Here is a 16160-nt window from a genome sequence, read left to right as displayed (position 1 = left end):
AGTATAGATCATCGCTATGGTTACCAGGTGAAGCCTCCGCTTAAGCCGTGGCGGGAAGGAGGGCTGGAGTGGCTCCCACCGGGGGGGGGGGGGGGGGGGGGGGGGGCACCAGAGTACGACGGTAGCTCCTGCCCCAAGCATGAACGACACTGGATCTAAGCTACACAAAAGGTTCAAGTTGGACGTTGTCCTTCTTTTGTGAATGATGAACAACAATCAAGTAAATCATAAAGATTCGGATTGGGGTTTAGAATTTAGATTTAAGCCTGGTAAAATGGCTAGCAACCGATATTGATAGTGAGCTCTGCTTGGAATGGAGCGAGTGAAAGCAGTCAAAATCTCCATAAATGTGGAATTTATTTGTAGCAAGTACGTTAAAGAGGAGAAACTCAGTGATGAACAAGCATTAAATGCAGAACATTATTTGACGAACGCCCGTCTCAAAAAAAGTACAAACAAATCAATGTCAGTTTAAAAAGTCTCCAATTGTTCTGAAGTAAATGACAAATAAATCTGCACTGAAAGGAACATGTCTATGTATGCAAAAACATGATGTCACAGACTTACAAAACGAGGGCTCTGAGCCATGAGGTAACCCTAACCTCTTACAAACCTGACACTTAAGACCTACTTTCTTTGACTTTCAGGGCATGCAGTAATAAGCCCTGCGAGTAACCCCTCCTGGGTTTAGCTTACGAGTTGCATTCAATTTCTCCTTACCTCAGTACATCAAGTTACCACTGGCATATGACAGCCAACGTAAAGTAAAAGACCAACGGTTACCCTGTTCACTGGGGGTGTACATCATCCTCGTTTCCTTCATGTGTCGGTATATCTCATTAAAACAACATATTGAAAATGAATTAATATAATGCCAATCCAGATACCTAAATTCTATAAAATAATATAAAATAGTTTGCATTTCTTTATGGCAAACATGTTGAAATACCATAAGAAACAATGTATTTACAAAGACCATTAGTCTCATAAATTTATAATCCAGGGTTTCCAGCACATTCATCACACGACAGATCATGACTTTACATTCAGATACATGAGAACCGCACAACAGCTCCGTGAGCGGATGGCCTTTGCCTTACTACACCCTAGCTTCACCTAGAAGCCCCCTCTGTTACAGCATATACCAACGCTAACAGGCCTCTTTTCTCTTTGTTCAGCCAGAGTTAGCTGGACCTTTGACTAAAATCCATCGCCCACTGTCTCTTTCACTTTCACACGTCAAACAACTGGCCTTCTTTTTCCTTCCAGAAAGCAAAGCTGCGGTCAATGTATCGAATGATCTCCTCATTGCTGAACTCTTTCAGCTCATAGATCAGCTTGATAGAGTCCTCGTTTGGTTCGTCCCTCGTTGGGGGCTTGTCAACGTTTGGTTCCACTACGGTCGGCACGGCGACAGGCGGACTATCCTTCGGTGGAGCCCCAGCGGAGCTCTGCGCTTTGGTCTGCGGTTCCCCAACTTTGTGTGCCTTTGACTTGGATGGCTCAGTCGTTTTAGGCGTGGGCAACTCACTTTGTGCGGCACTTACTCCATTTGAACACGCGGGCACAACTGCGGGCGCAACTTTGGTCGCACCTGCAGCCTTTACGTCTCCCTTGTTCGGTGTTGGCTGCTCTGTGTTGGCAGCCAGAGTTTGTACGGGTGCCTGGGCAGCAGGAGGAGGCCCGGGAGCAGAAGAACCACGTGGTTTCGGTTCTTCGCCGTATGGGGAGGTTAACGGAGCCGTTCCCGGGGGAGGAGGCGGGGGAGCAGAAGGGGGAGGAGGTGGGGGATGTGAGGGCGGCGGCGGCGGTGGCCCCTCCGGGCCCGACAACATAGCCATTTCCGGAGAGACGCCGATCAGAGTAGCTGTCAACATGCCACCCTCGTTCACGGAGTCGCTGAAGTACTTGAGCTTTATTTCCTCGAAGCCCTCTGCCCAGTCTCTCTTCCCCCTCTCGATCTCCCCCATTACCTCCCGGTGGAACTGGCGGATCACCTCCCACGGGTGGCTGCCCAGGCGGTCGAACATCTCGTAGCACAGCAGGTGGCGGAACTTCCGCTCGCCGCGAGACATGGACATTTCCAGCAGCTGGAAGTATCCCAGCATGAAGAGGTCGAGAGTCAGGCTCTCGTAGGAGACGGGGGATCCATTGATGTGCGGCAAAAAGTGCTCTGGCCAGTAGATCATCTGCGCGCGGCTGAGCCTGCGGATCTGCCGCGTAGGCACTTGGCTCATTATAGTCCGCCAATGGCCAATCAGGTTCCCCACCACCTGCTTCGACTTCATGAAGTGCAGGGTCTTGTCGTCCTCGCTCTGCATTTCCCCTTCCAACTGCCCACTCAATTGGCTGTGGTTGTCAAACCCCACTTCGAGGTGGGTTCCCCTTCTGCCAGTATATTTGGGCCTGTAAGACTCCGAGAGGGTATATTTCCTCCAGTGTTCGAGGAACAAGAAGACGATCCTCTCCTTCCTTATCTCAATGCATTCCTGAACGTAGCTGAGATCAGTCTGCACCTGCAACGTTCTCGTTAACTGGTCGTTGTTCAGAATGGGGTCTTCGGCCAACACCTGACTGAACTGCACCATATCCGCCGAGCCTATCACCCCGGAGGAAGGATACGTCCGAGGAGCAGTAGATGCATGTATGAAAGGCTCCTCCACAAGAGGTGAGGGCGTTTTTTCCGCAGGAGGCAATACTCCGTTCGACTGTAAGGGGAGGACTTTGTCTGGGGACGCGGGGAGGGCATCCTCCAACTTTAATGCTGATGCAGGGCTGCCCTCACTCACCACAGGGAGCGACCTTTTGCGCTGGTAGACCCTGTTGGGGCTGTTATTTGAGACCTGTGTCGGGTTCTGGATTTCATAATTGGCTTTGAGGTTTTTCACAGAGACTCCGCACTGCTTTATCTCCTTCTCAACCTCTTCCCTTATGGAAAAGGACTGGGATCGGCCTATTGGCCCGATGGTGACGGACCCGTCCTGCACCGATGGACTTTGGGTCTTTGAGGCAGCTGCCTCTGATAACAGGATATCCATAACGTCTACCTCCTTGCCCCCTAGCGTGGCAAGGAGAAGAGCCATATTCCTCAGGAGGATGGATATCTTGCTGCACCAGGCAGGGAGGTCCTCAGCCTGTCCGTGGACTTGCTTTGGATTGACCGAAAAGTGTTCCTGGTTGAGGGCAGCGGACACTGGCAAGAGCTGCTGAAGCTCTCGCTCCAGTTGCTCCAGCTCCTTCTCCACCTCCGAGACCTTGTGCATGACCTGCAGGTTCTCAATCTGCTTCTCAATGCGGATGAGGTCGGCTTCCGTCATCAGCTCGCCGAACGGGCCCAAGATGGCATTGTGGACATGGGAGTAGTGCCATTCCTGGGGCTGGTAGTGCCCACTTGCGGCAAACTAAAGCAGAGATCAAGGAAGACCAGAAGACAAGAGAAGAAAAAAAGGAAGGGGAAGGTTCCTTCAACTTTGGGGCTGTGGTGTTGACCACACACACACTTTCAGAGCAAATCTTCCTCTGCAGACAGGGCTTACATGGATTTAGTGGTGCAATGGCACTACCTCATTGCGCGCTTCATACCAGCCCCCTTTAGTGTCCGGCTGATGGTGACAAAGAAAGCGGTGTCCCTCATGAAGTAAGGTGAAAAATCTTTCAATCGCTTTTGAGATTTTTAAGCAGATCATACTTAGATCTGCTTGAAGTAAATAGAATGTCCCATTTACAGTAAATCTACGTCATTAGTTTGTAAACCCTAAATTGTTTAAGCCTATTCCATTATCTTTGTCTGTATTTAACTCCTAGTCTAGTTTAACACATCACAGGTGGTTGTGATGCCGTGGCCACTTTTTGACCATTTCCTTTACTGTTTATCATGGCACCTGATCAGGTTAAGTGTGTTATATACCTGCCTTATTTGTGATGTTGTTAGCATGGTTTAGTGGTAGTGTGAATGGGGTCTGGCATCACACCACTGAATCGGCATGTAACCACCTGGATTTGAAAGCCCTTCTCACCGCACACTGGCCCACACTCGTGTGTCCAGTGGGGTGAACGCTGAGGCGGGCATCATCTCCAAGTCTTCAATTCACCGCACTCCAAACTGGCTTCCGCCAACGCAACACATAAGACCAAAAACACCATGCAGAGGAACGTGTACTGCCATCATGTCAAATCCCCAGGGATTCTGTGGAATGTATGCGGGCCTACAATGCCACATCTGATCATTACTATTGATCAATATTTGGGGATAGTGTGAATGTGAGGGGTTGGAGGTATAGTAAATGGTTCAGGTAAACTGCTAACAGATACACAATGTAGCGCTTCAACCTTGCCTGCCATCCAAAAGATGATCCTGCAACTGCATTGTAGCGACCAGCCCACAGGGCAGTAGGGGAACAATGAGAGCTATCCAACTGCTTGGGGATCATTGTTGCAGATGATTATCAGTTGAAATCAATTATTCATTTTTTAATCAATGACATCGGATGTGTATCCTATGGGAATCCTCTGAAACCACAGAACTCTGTTTGCCTGTTGGGACACTGCAGCCAGAAAATAGCAGGTCATGGCCCTCCAATAGATGGACCACAACTACACACAACAGCACATGCTGTTAGACACAGAACTACATTTCCAATCTATTCTGAAGCCAAATTCAAATATTAATGCATTCTTCTCAAAGACTAACCCAATCCAGAGATTAGGAAAGTGAGGAGCATGCAAGCTTTGAATGTCAAGTCCCTATTCATACTTGACTCATTATTTAATTTGTCCTGAACTAAATGAAGGACAGATATATGCAACGTTGCTTCAATTCACTAATATGAAAAAATCCCAGAGCGCAGGCTCCAAAGTGAAACCCTCCAGGGGAGGATGAATCTCCAGACACAAGCAAGAGATAGTTGGTTCACACACTGCAAAAACACACACACACACAGCACACCCCCGCACACCCCCCCCCCCCCCGGACCACGCCAGCGGTGCCTACCTTGCGCCGGTGCTCCTCCTCCTCCTGCACCTTGGCCTGTAGCTTCCGCACCATCACCTGCCGCTTCCACTCCGGGATGGCCTTGCCCTGCTCGTCGTGGGTGGGCACCATCGCCTCCACGTCCGCCAGGCTGGTCTTCCGGACCGCCGCGCCCCCGCCGTTGACCACGGAGCCCGAGGGGGAGGACCGGCCCTGGCCCGAGCCCGTGGGACTGGGGGCCGGGCTGGGGCTGGCCGTCCGGGTGGGGCTGGTGGAGGCCGTGGCGGGGGGAGACGTGGGAGCCTTAACTGCGGCGGGGGGCGGGGGGTTAGCGACCGGGGGGCTGGGCACTGGGGGGCTGGGTTCTGGGGGGGCAGCTTCCGTGCCCTCGTCCTGGTCCGGGTCGGGGGTTCCCTGTGGGGCGGTTAAAGGAGGTACACAGAAGGTTAGGGGGCGTGAGGGTCAAAGGTTAAACACAATTCGCCCTTGTAGGGTGAGAGATGGGAGAGTTATGGCAGGGTGGTGATATGGGGTTTGTGCATGGAACAAGGGGAATTGTTCCATGTATATGTATGTGATATAAAACATATAGATTGTCAAATGAGATGGATGAGACTCGTTCAGTACTCAGATGGATGGCGTCGTTGTTGTTCAGTGTGTAATTCCTGTGTAACTCCAGTGTGTAATTCTAAAATGTTGATGAAATCGATTCTTGCTTCTGCAGAACAATCTAACATTAACATTTTCCAGAGCTTGTCGACCTTATCCAACTGTGCCATGGCGTTGTGTAATCGGTGACATGTGAATACAACCCAGGCTGCTTCACTCATTCACTGAATGGGGCAGCCTTGTCATAGTGTTTAAATGGCAGAAGGCTGTGAAAACACAGTCGTCGTCGTCCCCCATTGGATCCCAGGCAACAATGACCACTCTGAGAGTGAGTGCACACATCCCATATATAACACACTCATTGACCAGGTCGATGTTGATCTATGGTTCCGATGACAGCTGAATAGCATCTGGTTTACAAAATAGTCTGGCGGTCTCGCCCTCACGAGACAAAGTCAAACAGTGAGCATTGGTTGTTCAGTGATGGGTCTCTTAAACAGACCAAAACCCGGGATGGCCAGGGCCAAATATTTGCTCCCGTGTGATGCTATGAAATCACAGCTTGTATTGGCTGAATTCGCCACAATTTTTCCGCACATCCGTCCTCATTCAAACTACTGGTAGGCCCAACGAGAGTGGAAGCACATGACCTTATGTCCTTTCTACATGTTACATATACAGGTCCTCAATAACCTGCATAATAAGCACTGTTATTGTTATGCAACATTGCTTGCCATTGCTTTTCGATTTTACCATCATGATTGATCGGTTGAAAATAAAAATAAAAATTAGAGAGGAATTTCAAAAGGCAGAGCAACAGAAGGACCTTTAGGAACCATGTGTGATGACACCACATAGCTCAGAGGTCTAAATAAAGCGAGAGAATTAACAGGGAGGGGAGATCCCTTCTCCAAACGCCCAGACTCTACTCAAACAAAACCATTACACCAACAACACTACGACATTGGGAACATCTAGAATGCCTAAAACATATTTAAACCAAAGCGTCTATCAATAACATGAGTGAACATACATTCTTAGCATTGGGAATAAAACTCCTAACCCTAAGCAGGGTCAACACCCCTATGTTCTCCCAGTGGACACAGACCCCAGGACCACTGCCCGGCCCTGTACGTACGTTGGTGCCCGGGGGACCGCCGCTGGTGTAGACGGTGGTGTAGCCCTTAGTGTGGGTGGTGGGCTTCAAGTTCCTCCCAGCCTTGATCTCCGCCAGCAGCTCCGAGTTGTCTCCCGTGGGGGACATCATGTTGAAGGATTTGTTGCCTGAGGACATGGCGAGAAGAAGAGGAGCAGCAGTCAGGCCGACGCGGTTCCAGAGAGAGAGACAGAGAGAGAGACAGAGAGAGACAGAGAGAAAGGGATGGAGACAGAGAGGGAGAGAGAGAGAGAGAGAGAGAGAGGTAGGTAGATAGAGAAGGAGAGAGAAAAGGAAGAAAAAGCAGCAAGAGAGAGGTGCAGAAAGAGAGTTGTAAGGAGAGTGAGATACAGACAGAGGGAGAGAGAGTGAGAACGAGAGAGAGCGAGAGAGAGAGAGAGAGAGAGAGAGAGAGAGAGAGAGAGAGAGAGAGAGAGAGAGAGAGAGAGAGAGGGGAGTTGGGTGGCAGTTTAGTGCTAAATATTTCATTCCACAGTATTGGTAGGGTTGCATGTAATGCCAGCGCTTGAGGAGAGGCCATTTGCTATTGCGAGGGTGGGGGTGAAAGGAGAGGCATGTGTTTCACTACAGCAAACAGCAATAAACAAAAGGAAATTAAGATCATCAACATTGTCCGGACACTCAATCTTAGGATACTGGTACTATGCATGTTCTTACACTAAGCCTCTGGAACCAATTGACCCCCCCCCCCCCCCACCCCCCCTCTGAAACAGGTAGACGGGTCCACCTTTCTCTCCCTGGGAGGCCACCCAAAGCGACCTGCCGGTGTCTCCCTGGTAACGCTCTTTGACTCTTTGACCCAACATTTGAGCCTAATTTATAATTGGACACTTGACACATGTCACAGGGTCCTGACTTACAGCAATTTTCCTGTCTGTAGCTAGCTAGCTAGCGAACGTAGCGAGGCGTTTCATTTAGGCAATAGATCACGACAGGCTGTGGTATGTGCTCATTATACCACTGTTAAGGGGCGTTGTCCGGCCCCGACGCGCAGCGGAGGGCCGGCGACCCCCTTCACAGTGGTATAATGAGCACATACCACTGACTGAAGTGATCTATTGCTTTTATACAACAGTTACTATTATGGCAAAACGAAAGTCATAGACACACTACATTTAAAAAGAAACCAAGAAAGTCAAAATAGCCGTTTTATTAAAGAATACCAAAAAGTAGTCCCTCGTGGCTGCCTTCAAAATGCACGACGGTCGCTATGCAACACACTTTAGCGTCCCTCCGAGAGAAGGCTCGGCTAGAGCGGTTCGCCGGCAATTTATCCTATGGAGCAGTTCACTCGCCGTGTGCCTAAGCTTTCGTTAGTCTCTCCATCGCGTTGATATGCAAACTTTCACAAAATGATCGGGCGTCATAGCAGTTATGTATACGCTCATTATACAACAGTTATGAACCAATCAGATCGCTGGATTTAGGCCCCCCGTTGTATAATGTGCCTTTAGTAACACCGAAACAAGCCAACCACACCTGTCGCCTGCACACACGGCCAGGTGGATCCCTTATGTTATCACGGGGGGATTAAGTCTTTTTTTTGTGGTTGTGAGAGAAATATGAAAGCGGGGGTAATCAAGTGTCAAGAAGTACGGTGTCAGCTTCAATTTGTCTAATTCCAATCTTAGGATCTTAGAATAAATCTCCAAGCTTAATTAGAATGGTACCAACGATCTAAACACAAAATATTCAGGAAGAAAAATGCATTCACGTAAAAAAAAAAAAAGATGTCCGTCCAAAAACACTGAGATGGAAGGAACAAGCCTACAGCCCTAAGCATCCACCCACCCAGAACCAGTATGTGTCAGCTGGTAGTTAATGACCCTGGGCTGGTACTTGGCAGTCGTAGCGGCCTGGATGACCTCACGACCGCCGGCCCTGATAGGGATGGCACGCAGTCTCTTTCACAGCGGTAACGAGAGAACCGTCTCCATTAAACAACACAACCAACTGGAAATAACACTACAGGAGCCCAGGCACCCACTCTTGTACTGAGAGCACACAGCTTAACACGCAGCTTAATAAAAGGACCAGTTTTAAATGTGGTCGACTAAATCGAAGACCTCCGAGGGAAGTTTATCGTACAGCGACACCATATATCAGACGCTCGAATACAGGACACCAGAGGAGTAAATCTTAGCTATGATCTTATTACAGTCATGAATGAAATTAGCATGCTGAACAAGGAGTGTGATTTAAATATCACATGACAGATTATCCTCAGACCGCTTCAAACAATAGCAGCACAGTTTAAGCTTACCATTCAAACCACCGCTAATCTGTAACAAAAAACAGACAAACAAACGGGCACACACGCTCATAAAAGTTTAACGGCTAGCCCCTCACCTGTTGAAGAGAGGTGCTCCTCATGCCTTTTGGGGACCGATCACTTAGTCCTCATGCTCCCCTTTGCATCACTCAATCATCGCCTTGTCAGCGAGGGCCACTTAACAGCCTCCGCGGAAATAAATGTCTGCGCCGACGCCACCACAGTAATCTGGTTCGACATAAAGCCGCCTCGCCACTCCTCTCTCTCTCTCTCTCTCTCTCCCTCTCTGACACGCTCTCTCTCGCTCTCTGTCTCTCTTTCAAACTCTCGCTCTCTCTCTCTCTCCCTCCCTCTCTCTCTCTCTCTCTCTCTCTCTCTCTCTCTCTCTCTTTCTCTTTCTCTCTCTCCGTCTGTCTCTCTCTCCCTCTATCTCTCTCTCTCTCTCTCTCTCTCTCTCTTTCTCTCTCTCCGTCTGTCTCTCTCTCCCTCTATCTCTCTCTCTCTCTCTCTCTCTCTCTCTCTCTCTCTCTCTCTCTCTCTCTCTCCCTCTATCCCTCTCTCTCTCTCTCTCTCTCTCTCTCTCTCTCTCTCTCTCTCTCTCTCTCTCTCTCTCTCTCTCTCTCTCTCTCTCTCTCTCTCTCTCTCTCTCTCTCTCTCTCTCTCCCTCTGTCTCTCTACCCTGCCAGTATCCTAGTGGTGCTTAGAGAGGGAGAGGGGGGGAGAGGGACAGAAGAGACTCATTAACAGTTGGGGGAAAATCTAAAGGAATCACCACTAACTGGTTGTGACACAGAGCCACTGGCAATCTGGGCAGGAATTAACACACACACACACACACACACACACACACACACACACACACACACACACACACACACACACACACACACACACACACACACACACACACACACCAACACTAATAGACAATGATCAGCCTCTCTCTCTCATTCTTTATCTGTCTAAAGTTACATGTAGTGTGTCTAAGCACAACTGTAGAGAGCTTACGTCCCTCCCCTTCCACCATGAGACCTCATTTCTGTAGAAATATGTACGTAGTAAATGCAGAGACAAGAAGTGTTTTTATCCTGTTTAAATTGTGCCATGATTTACACCGAGGATCTTTGTCTATTTATAACATAAATTAGTTGGTCAAGAGAGTCCCAGTTTGCCTTAGAACTGTGGAAGTATAACACTGTGAATATACGTTGTCAGAATGAAGTAACGTTTCTCTCTACAAGCTAGCCAGAGCTGCTGAAGCTTACGTAGAAGCGATGCATGTGTTTCTAACAGGGGTTGTTGGGTCACTGGAGCAATCAGTTTTGCTCTATGAAAGAGATGAAATGTTCCAAGGCGGCGGCCATGTTGGAGATGCCACATGTATTGTGTAAGGCGAGAGAAGTAGTTCACTGAATACTAAAGCTACAAACCTAATACGAGAGTTGTAGTGTAATTTACTGTTTTGCGACGAACTGCAACTTTCTCGACGTACAAAATTATCTTTTAAAGGTGTAGTGTGTAAAATTGAGTGGCAACAAACTGAATCTAACATTCAAAAGTAGGTTTTAATTAGGTTATAATCCCATGCAAAAAATATTTTTCATTACCTAAGAAACATCTACATAGGGAGCAGGTCCTCGTCCATGGAGGCCGCCATGTTTCAGCCCCATGTTTCTACAGTAGCCCAGAATGGACAAACCGCTGTTCAGAAGACATTTTTTTAATTAATAAACTCATAATTGGTTTATTAATCTCTGATAGGCTATGACCTATATTTTACTAAAAAACGAATGACAAAGAATTAGTCTATCAAGGCATCTATTCATTTGACACTTGGCTTCTGTTGCTGTGATGACATCATTCTGGGACCGTGCAGTCTACCATAGCTTCTCTTACGTCGTTGCAGGGGGGGGGGGGGGGGGGGGGGGGGGTTGCAGGGTGTAAATCCTACACACTCCACCTCGAATTGCAAAACATCATGCATGGTACAATTCAAACAGGATCGAACAAGATCCAAAAATGATTAGTCTCTCCCGTTGACTGCTGTACATATTTATTTCTTAAATAAGGTCCAGAGTGGAACAGCGAAAACACTTGTGTTCTTGCAATTCTCAGTCACCTTCCATCTATATCTATCTACCAGCTGTCAAACAAAGTAGGTTCAACAAATACCACACAAGAGAATACAATCTAAATAAAGATAAGGAATTTGTCTGCTCTGGACTGAGGTTTCTTCGTCCTACCTGCTCTCATATTCCCCTGCTGAGCCATCATCACGGGAAACATCAGGAAATGTCCAACATCGCTTTCTAACTCAATATCCTTTCACCTGCAGCTAAAACAGTGCCATTGGGCTTGCAGTCTTTCACATCAGGAATCTTTTGCATATGAATGTGTGATTGTGTGTGTGTGTGTGTGTGCTATCTTTTGTGCGGTGTTTGGGCTCTGGGTGTGTACTGTGTTGTTAAGAGATAGACTTGGGTGGAGTCCTGGCAATGTAGGGACACATTTGATGAATCGCAATCAAACCGCAAATAGTGTCCCTGCTAACAAACCCAGCTCTGTGTGGGGACTAGTGTTTGGCGACGTGCCAGTACCGGCACTTTAGGGGGATGGAAACCTCACGGCACTACCTTCAATGAACCGACCGCCGTGCTGCTGAGACCGGACATGGACGCGTCGGGACTTCAAACCCCGCACAGCATGTCCTTTGTTACGACAACTTTTATTGCCTGTCCGATAACGGTCAGTTGTTTCTGCTGCGTTAAACGGGGAAATTAGGGGCCGTGGTCTTCTTTCTGAAGTTGTGTGCTAAGAGTTGTATTGCTGCCGTTCAGGTGGTGGGGGTAAATGTAACCGTTGTAAATGTAAAAACGCTAATGAGTTGGAATGAGGCCAAACAATTAAACGTGGGGAGTGCGGGAAGAGGAGGGGGGAGGGGGTTTGCGGACACTGGCAAACCCCAAAACTGGCAATACCAAACAACATTTGGTGGGTTGTGGCGACTCAATACCAACGCGTCAAGGGGACACACCTTCAAGCCCTGTAGCCCTGTTGGAGTGGAAACGCGCCGGGCCATACCGAGTCTAGCCAGGTCCGAACACGGTTGTGAGAAAGGGACGTTGGGTGTGTCCCACACTGAGGAGGGGGACACACTGCTGCAAGAGGCTACGGTCGAATGCGTTTCTGACCCCAGGAAGCGGTGTGTGTGGGAAAGATACTCACTCTTCATCTGCCTGAGCACCCCAGGCTCCGCCTCACGGGGGCAGAGCAGAAGACCCCCAGCTGGGGGGGAAACATCAGCGAAGAAGAAGACGGCGCGGAAAGTGCCCGTGAGGAGGAAGAGGTGGAGGTGGAGGTGGAGGTGGAGGAAGGAGAAACGTGCAGGAACACAGATATCAAGAGGGCATTGAGGGAGACAAAGAAGGGAGGGAGACAAAGGTTGTGTTGAGGTGAAAGACAGGCGTGGAGGAGGCGTTTGACTTTTCTCCACATGGTGTAAAGCAGTTTTTTACTCAGTAGTCCACAGAATGATGGAATAGAGCCAGATGACCTACAGTATGTGGGAGTGTGTGTTGATGATGGCTGGTTTGGACAGCCTCACCTGTTGAGTCTGATTGGACTCTAGGGCTGGGTGGGTGAGGCTTCACACCTGATTGAAATTGAGGTATCAGTGTGTTTAACCAGCCGTCACCACACACACTCGGAGCTCTCTCTCACTCTCTCTCCCTCTCTCTCTCTCTCTCTCTCTCTCTCTCTCTCTCTCTCTCTCTCTCTCTCTCTCTCTCTCTCTCTCTCTCTCTCTCTCTCTCTCTCTCTCTCTGTGGTGATTGCTGGCTTAACCCGTGCTCATCAATATGCAACATGTGTGCAGCCCAATCAGAGTCCAATCAGTCTGACTCGGGCCAGGTGAGGCTGCTTGAACCAGCCATCATGCACACACTCTCCTACACCAGGAACAGAGAGACGGCGTCAACCCAGATGACTGACCACAGGAACCAACTCTATTAACAAACCCTCCTTAACGTTCAGGTTTTTTTTTTGTCAGCTTTTGATGGAACCCCAAGCATGTTTTCTCCATGAACAAAATGCACCATACTGGTCGCACGTCCCATGCCATGGCACGCGTCTGAGTAGCAAATCGCTAGCGTTAGCCCATTTCCGTCGACAGCCACCGGGAATGAAGGGGCACTTAGGGAAATAGCTGAACTCTAAACCAGTTCTCAGGGTAACGCTAGCCCGGCCGCCATCAATAGATAATCAGCTCCCTGGGATGGTGAGCCATCTCCTCTTCGCCCACTGAGATAACATCATGTTCATTCATAACGCAGCACCAGGGCTTTCTAGCCTCACCCTCACACCAAGGGGGCCTGGGGCTCCCAGCGCTAGCTTACACTGGCCGGTGTGATTAATAGAAGACCCAGAGATATAGTGAGAGACGTGGGCAGAGAGAGGGAGATAAGGGCTGTGTCTCAATTCAGGGGACGCATCCCTCGAAGGGTGCATTCGAAGGGCGATTACGTCACTGCGACGCGTCAAGGGCTGTCCCATTTCGAACGCTCCTTCAAATGCGGCCGACAAATGCAGCCTTCTTTTCCCGGATTTGAGGGATGCACCAGATGTATTCTTCACGGCCCAACGTATCCCAAGGTTATTTGCATGTTGGATTTTTTTCAGAAATGGCGTCAGAGAGAGCGGAAGCGGCAGTTGCAGCAAATTACATATTCAATGACAAAACTATGTACAATTTTTTTTTTATATTAGAATAAAGTTGGGACTATTTTAAATTTGTAACTTTATTGTCAAAGTTAAATTTCATTAACACGAGCCATATAACGTTCAACTAATTAACGTTATATTTTATATAATTATTATATAACCGAATCAGAATCAGAATCAGAAAACTTCATTTCACCGGGGGGAAATTGTTTTGTTCCAGGTGATACGTACAAATAGAAATTACAAGCATAGAAGATAAGATTATAAAAAAAAAAAAATTATAAATATAATGCAATAAAATAAAAGTAAGAATAAAGTAGGAAGTGGACATCTAAGTGAAAGTGGACATCTCTGAATGGGTTAAATAAAACGGCTCCATATTTCTCCTCCGCCGTCCGGTTTGAACCGCAGCTGTCAGGGTTGCTAGGTGACAGGTGCGGCGCGTCATCACGCAAGGAAAAGGGTGTTAACGGCTTGTTACGCAAACTTGAAACGCTCCGTAGGGCAGACCGTCTCATTTAAAAACGTTTGTTCGGCCTTCGGTCCGGCCTTCACGGTCTACGAAGGCCACACCTTCATAGACCGCGTCCTTCGAAGGATGCGTCCCCTGAACTGAGACGCAGCCATAGAGAGATAAGAGAGACATGGAGCGAGAAAAAGACATAGAGAGTCATAGAGAGACATAGAGAGAGACATAAAGGGAGACATAGATAGACGGAGAGAGAGAGAGAGAGAGAGAGAGAGGGAGACATAGAGAGACATAGCGAGATATAAAGAGACATAAAGGGAAACATAGAAAGACATAGAGAGAGAGAGAGACATGGATAGACATAGACAGAGAGAGGGACATAGAGAGATAGACAAGGAGAAACATAGAGACATAGAGAGTGAGACATAAAGTGATGCATAGAGAGAGAAATAAAGAGAGACATAGAGAGCGAGGAATAAAAAGAGACATAGAGAGAGTATTAGAAAGAGAAGTGACTCACTTCCTGTTGAGGAGGATCGTCTCGGGGCTCCTTCGACGTCCCCTTTAGTTTTGGGCGACTTGGCGGCGGAGGGCGTATCCGGGGGCAACGGCGGCGGAGGGGGCGGAGTCGGCACGGCGTTGCTTGGTGGGGGTGGTGGCGGAGGAGGAGGAGGTGGGGGAGGGACCACACCCGCTAATGTGCCATTCTCCGGAATGGGGGCGGGGCTCTGAGCAGGCTCCTCCAATAGAGCGGAGCCCTGGGTGGAAATGTGGAAATGGTGAGGAAGATCCAGAAGTCCTACTATGTTCCAGCAGAACCTCTGACCAGGCAGTCCTACCATGTTCCAGCAGAACCCATTACCCAGCAGTCCTACCATGTTCCAGCAGAACCCCTGACCCAGCAGTCCTACCATGTTCCAGCAGAACCCCTGACCCAGCAGTCCTACCATGTTCCAGCAGAACCTCTGACCCAGCAGTCCTACCCTGTTCCAGCAGAACCTCTGATCCAGCCTTCTATGTTCCATTACATAGCATAGCAGATTCCCACCTCCCTTAAAGGTCCCATGGCATGCCACCAGGTGTGGTGTGATTAGCCGCTTCAAGCCGTTTTGGAAATCTGCCCCTTTTGACATCACAGGTGGTTTGTACCGGCTAATCACTCCACACCTGGTGGCATGCCATGGGACCTTTAAAACGATTGGTCGAAATAAATATGAAGTGAAATAAAGAAATCCCTTCTCCCCCAGATTTGAGCGATCACAGCTTAGATTATGAATCTAAAGTCTGCCTTAGGAGACTAGGAAGACCGTAGCAGTCTCCCACACTGACAGTTTGGAGGTTAAGACCTCATCGAGACCTTCTCTATTACCAGAGGTTTGAGCAAACGACACTCTGGTCTGTTGTAAGAAAATAAAGTGATCCGAGACACCTTTTCATAATATTTGGATTGTTTGGAAATATAATTATATTTATATTATATATTGCATTATTAAATATTATATTTTATTTATATTTCTATATTTTATATTTATAATTATCTCAAAAATAAATATGCAAAATAACGTGACAAATATATGACAAGACATCAGAGATATCACTAAAGCGAGATATTTTTTTAAAAATATTAAATTTGAGAAACGCAAAGACAGAAACCCTTCTGTGAGATAAACCCTTGGGTCTACAACTCCCGGGCATTCCTGTGGAGCCCGGGCACGACCCAGCTCCCAGGACACTGCTGGGCTGGGGGCACAGCTGCGTGCGCTGATACAATAAAGACCCCATTAGACGCAACCCTTCTCCCCTTTCTTCCCTCTATGATCATCTTGTATAGTCATGTCCAGCCCTTCACATCACCCCCCAACAACGGCAGCTAATACGCCTCTAATCTGGGTCTCTAGGGGGGGGGGGGGGTTTACAGGATGCAGCCATCTGTCCCTGCAAGTGA

The 16160-nt window shown here is 48.3% G+C and overlaps 1 protein-coding gene across 1 annotated transcript in view; it reads right to left on the bottom strand.

Annotated features, from left to right (window-relative positions):
* The window catches only part of espn (espin), a 46932-nt gene that overhangs the window by 6387 nt on the left and 24385 nt on the right, over positions 1-16160 (bottom strand). The window contains 3 exon segments of the mRNA XM_056597727.1: positions 4991-5356; positions 6717-6862; positions 14736-14973. Of these exon segments, the coding sequence (XP_056453702.1) occupies positions 4991-5356; positions 6717-6862; positions 14736-14973 (750 nt within the window).

This window comes from Gadus chalcogrammus, chromosome 1 (assembly GCF_026213295.1).
Source record: "Gadus chalcogrammus isolate NIFS_2021 chromosome 1, NIFS_Gcha_1.0, whole genome shotgun sequence".
Taxonomy (NCBI): Eukaryota; Metazoa; Chordata; class Actinopteri; order Gadiformes; family Gadidae; genus Gadus; species Gadus chalcogrammus.
The sequence above is the reverse complement of the archived record's forward strand: the minus strand, read 5'-3'. Positions and strand labels throughout refer to the sequence as shown.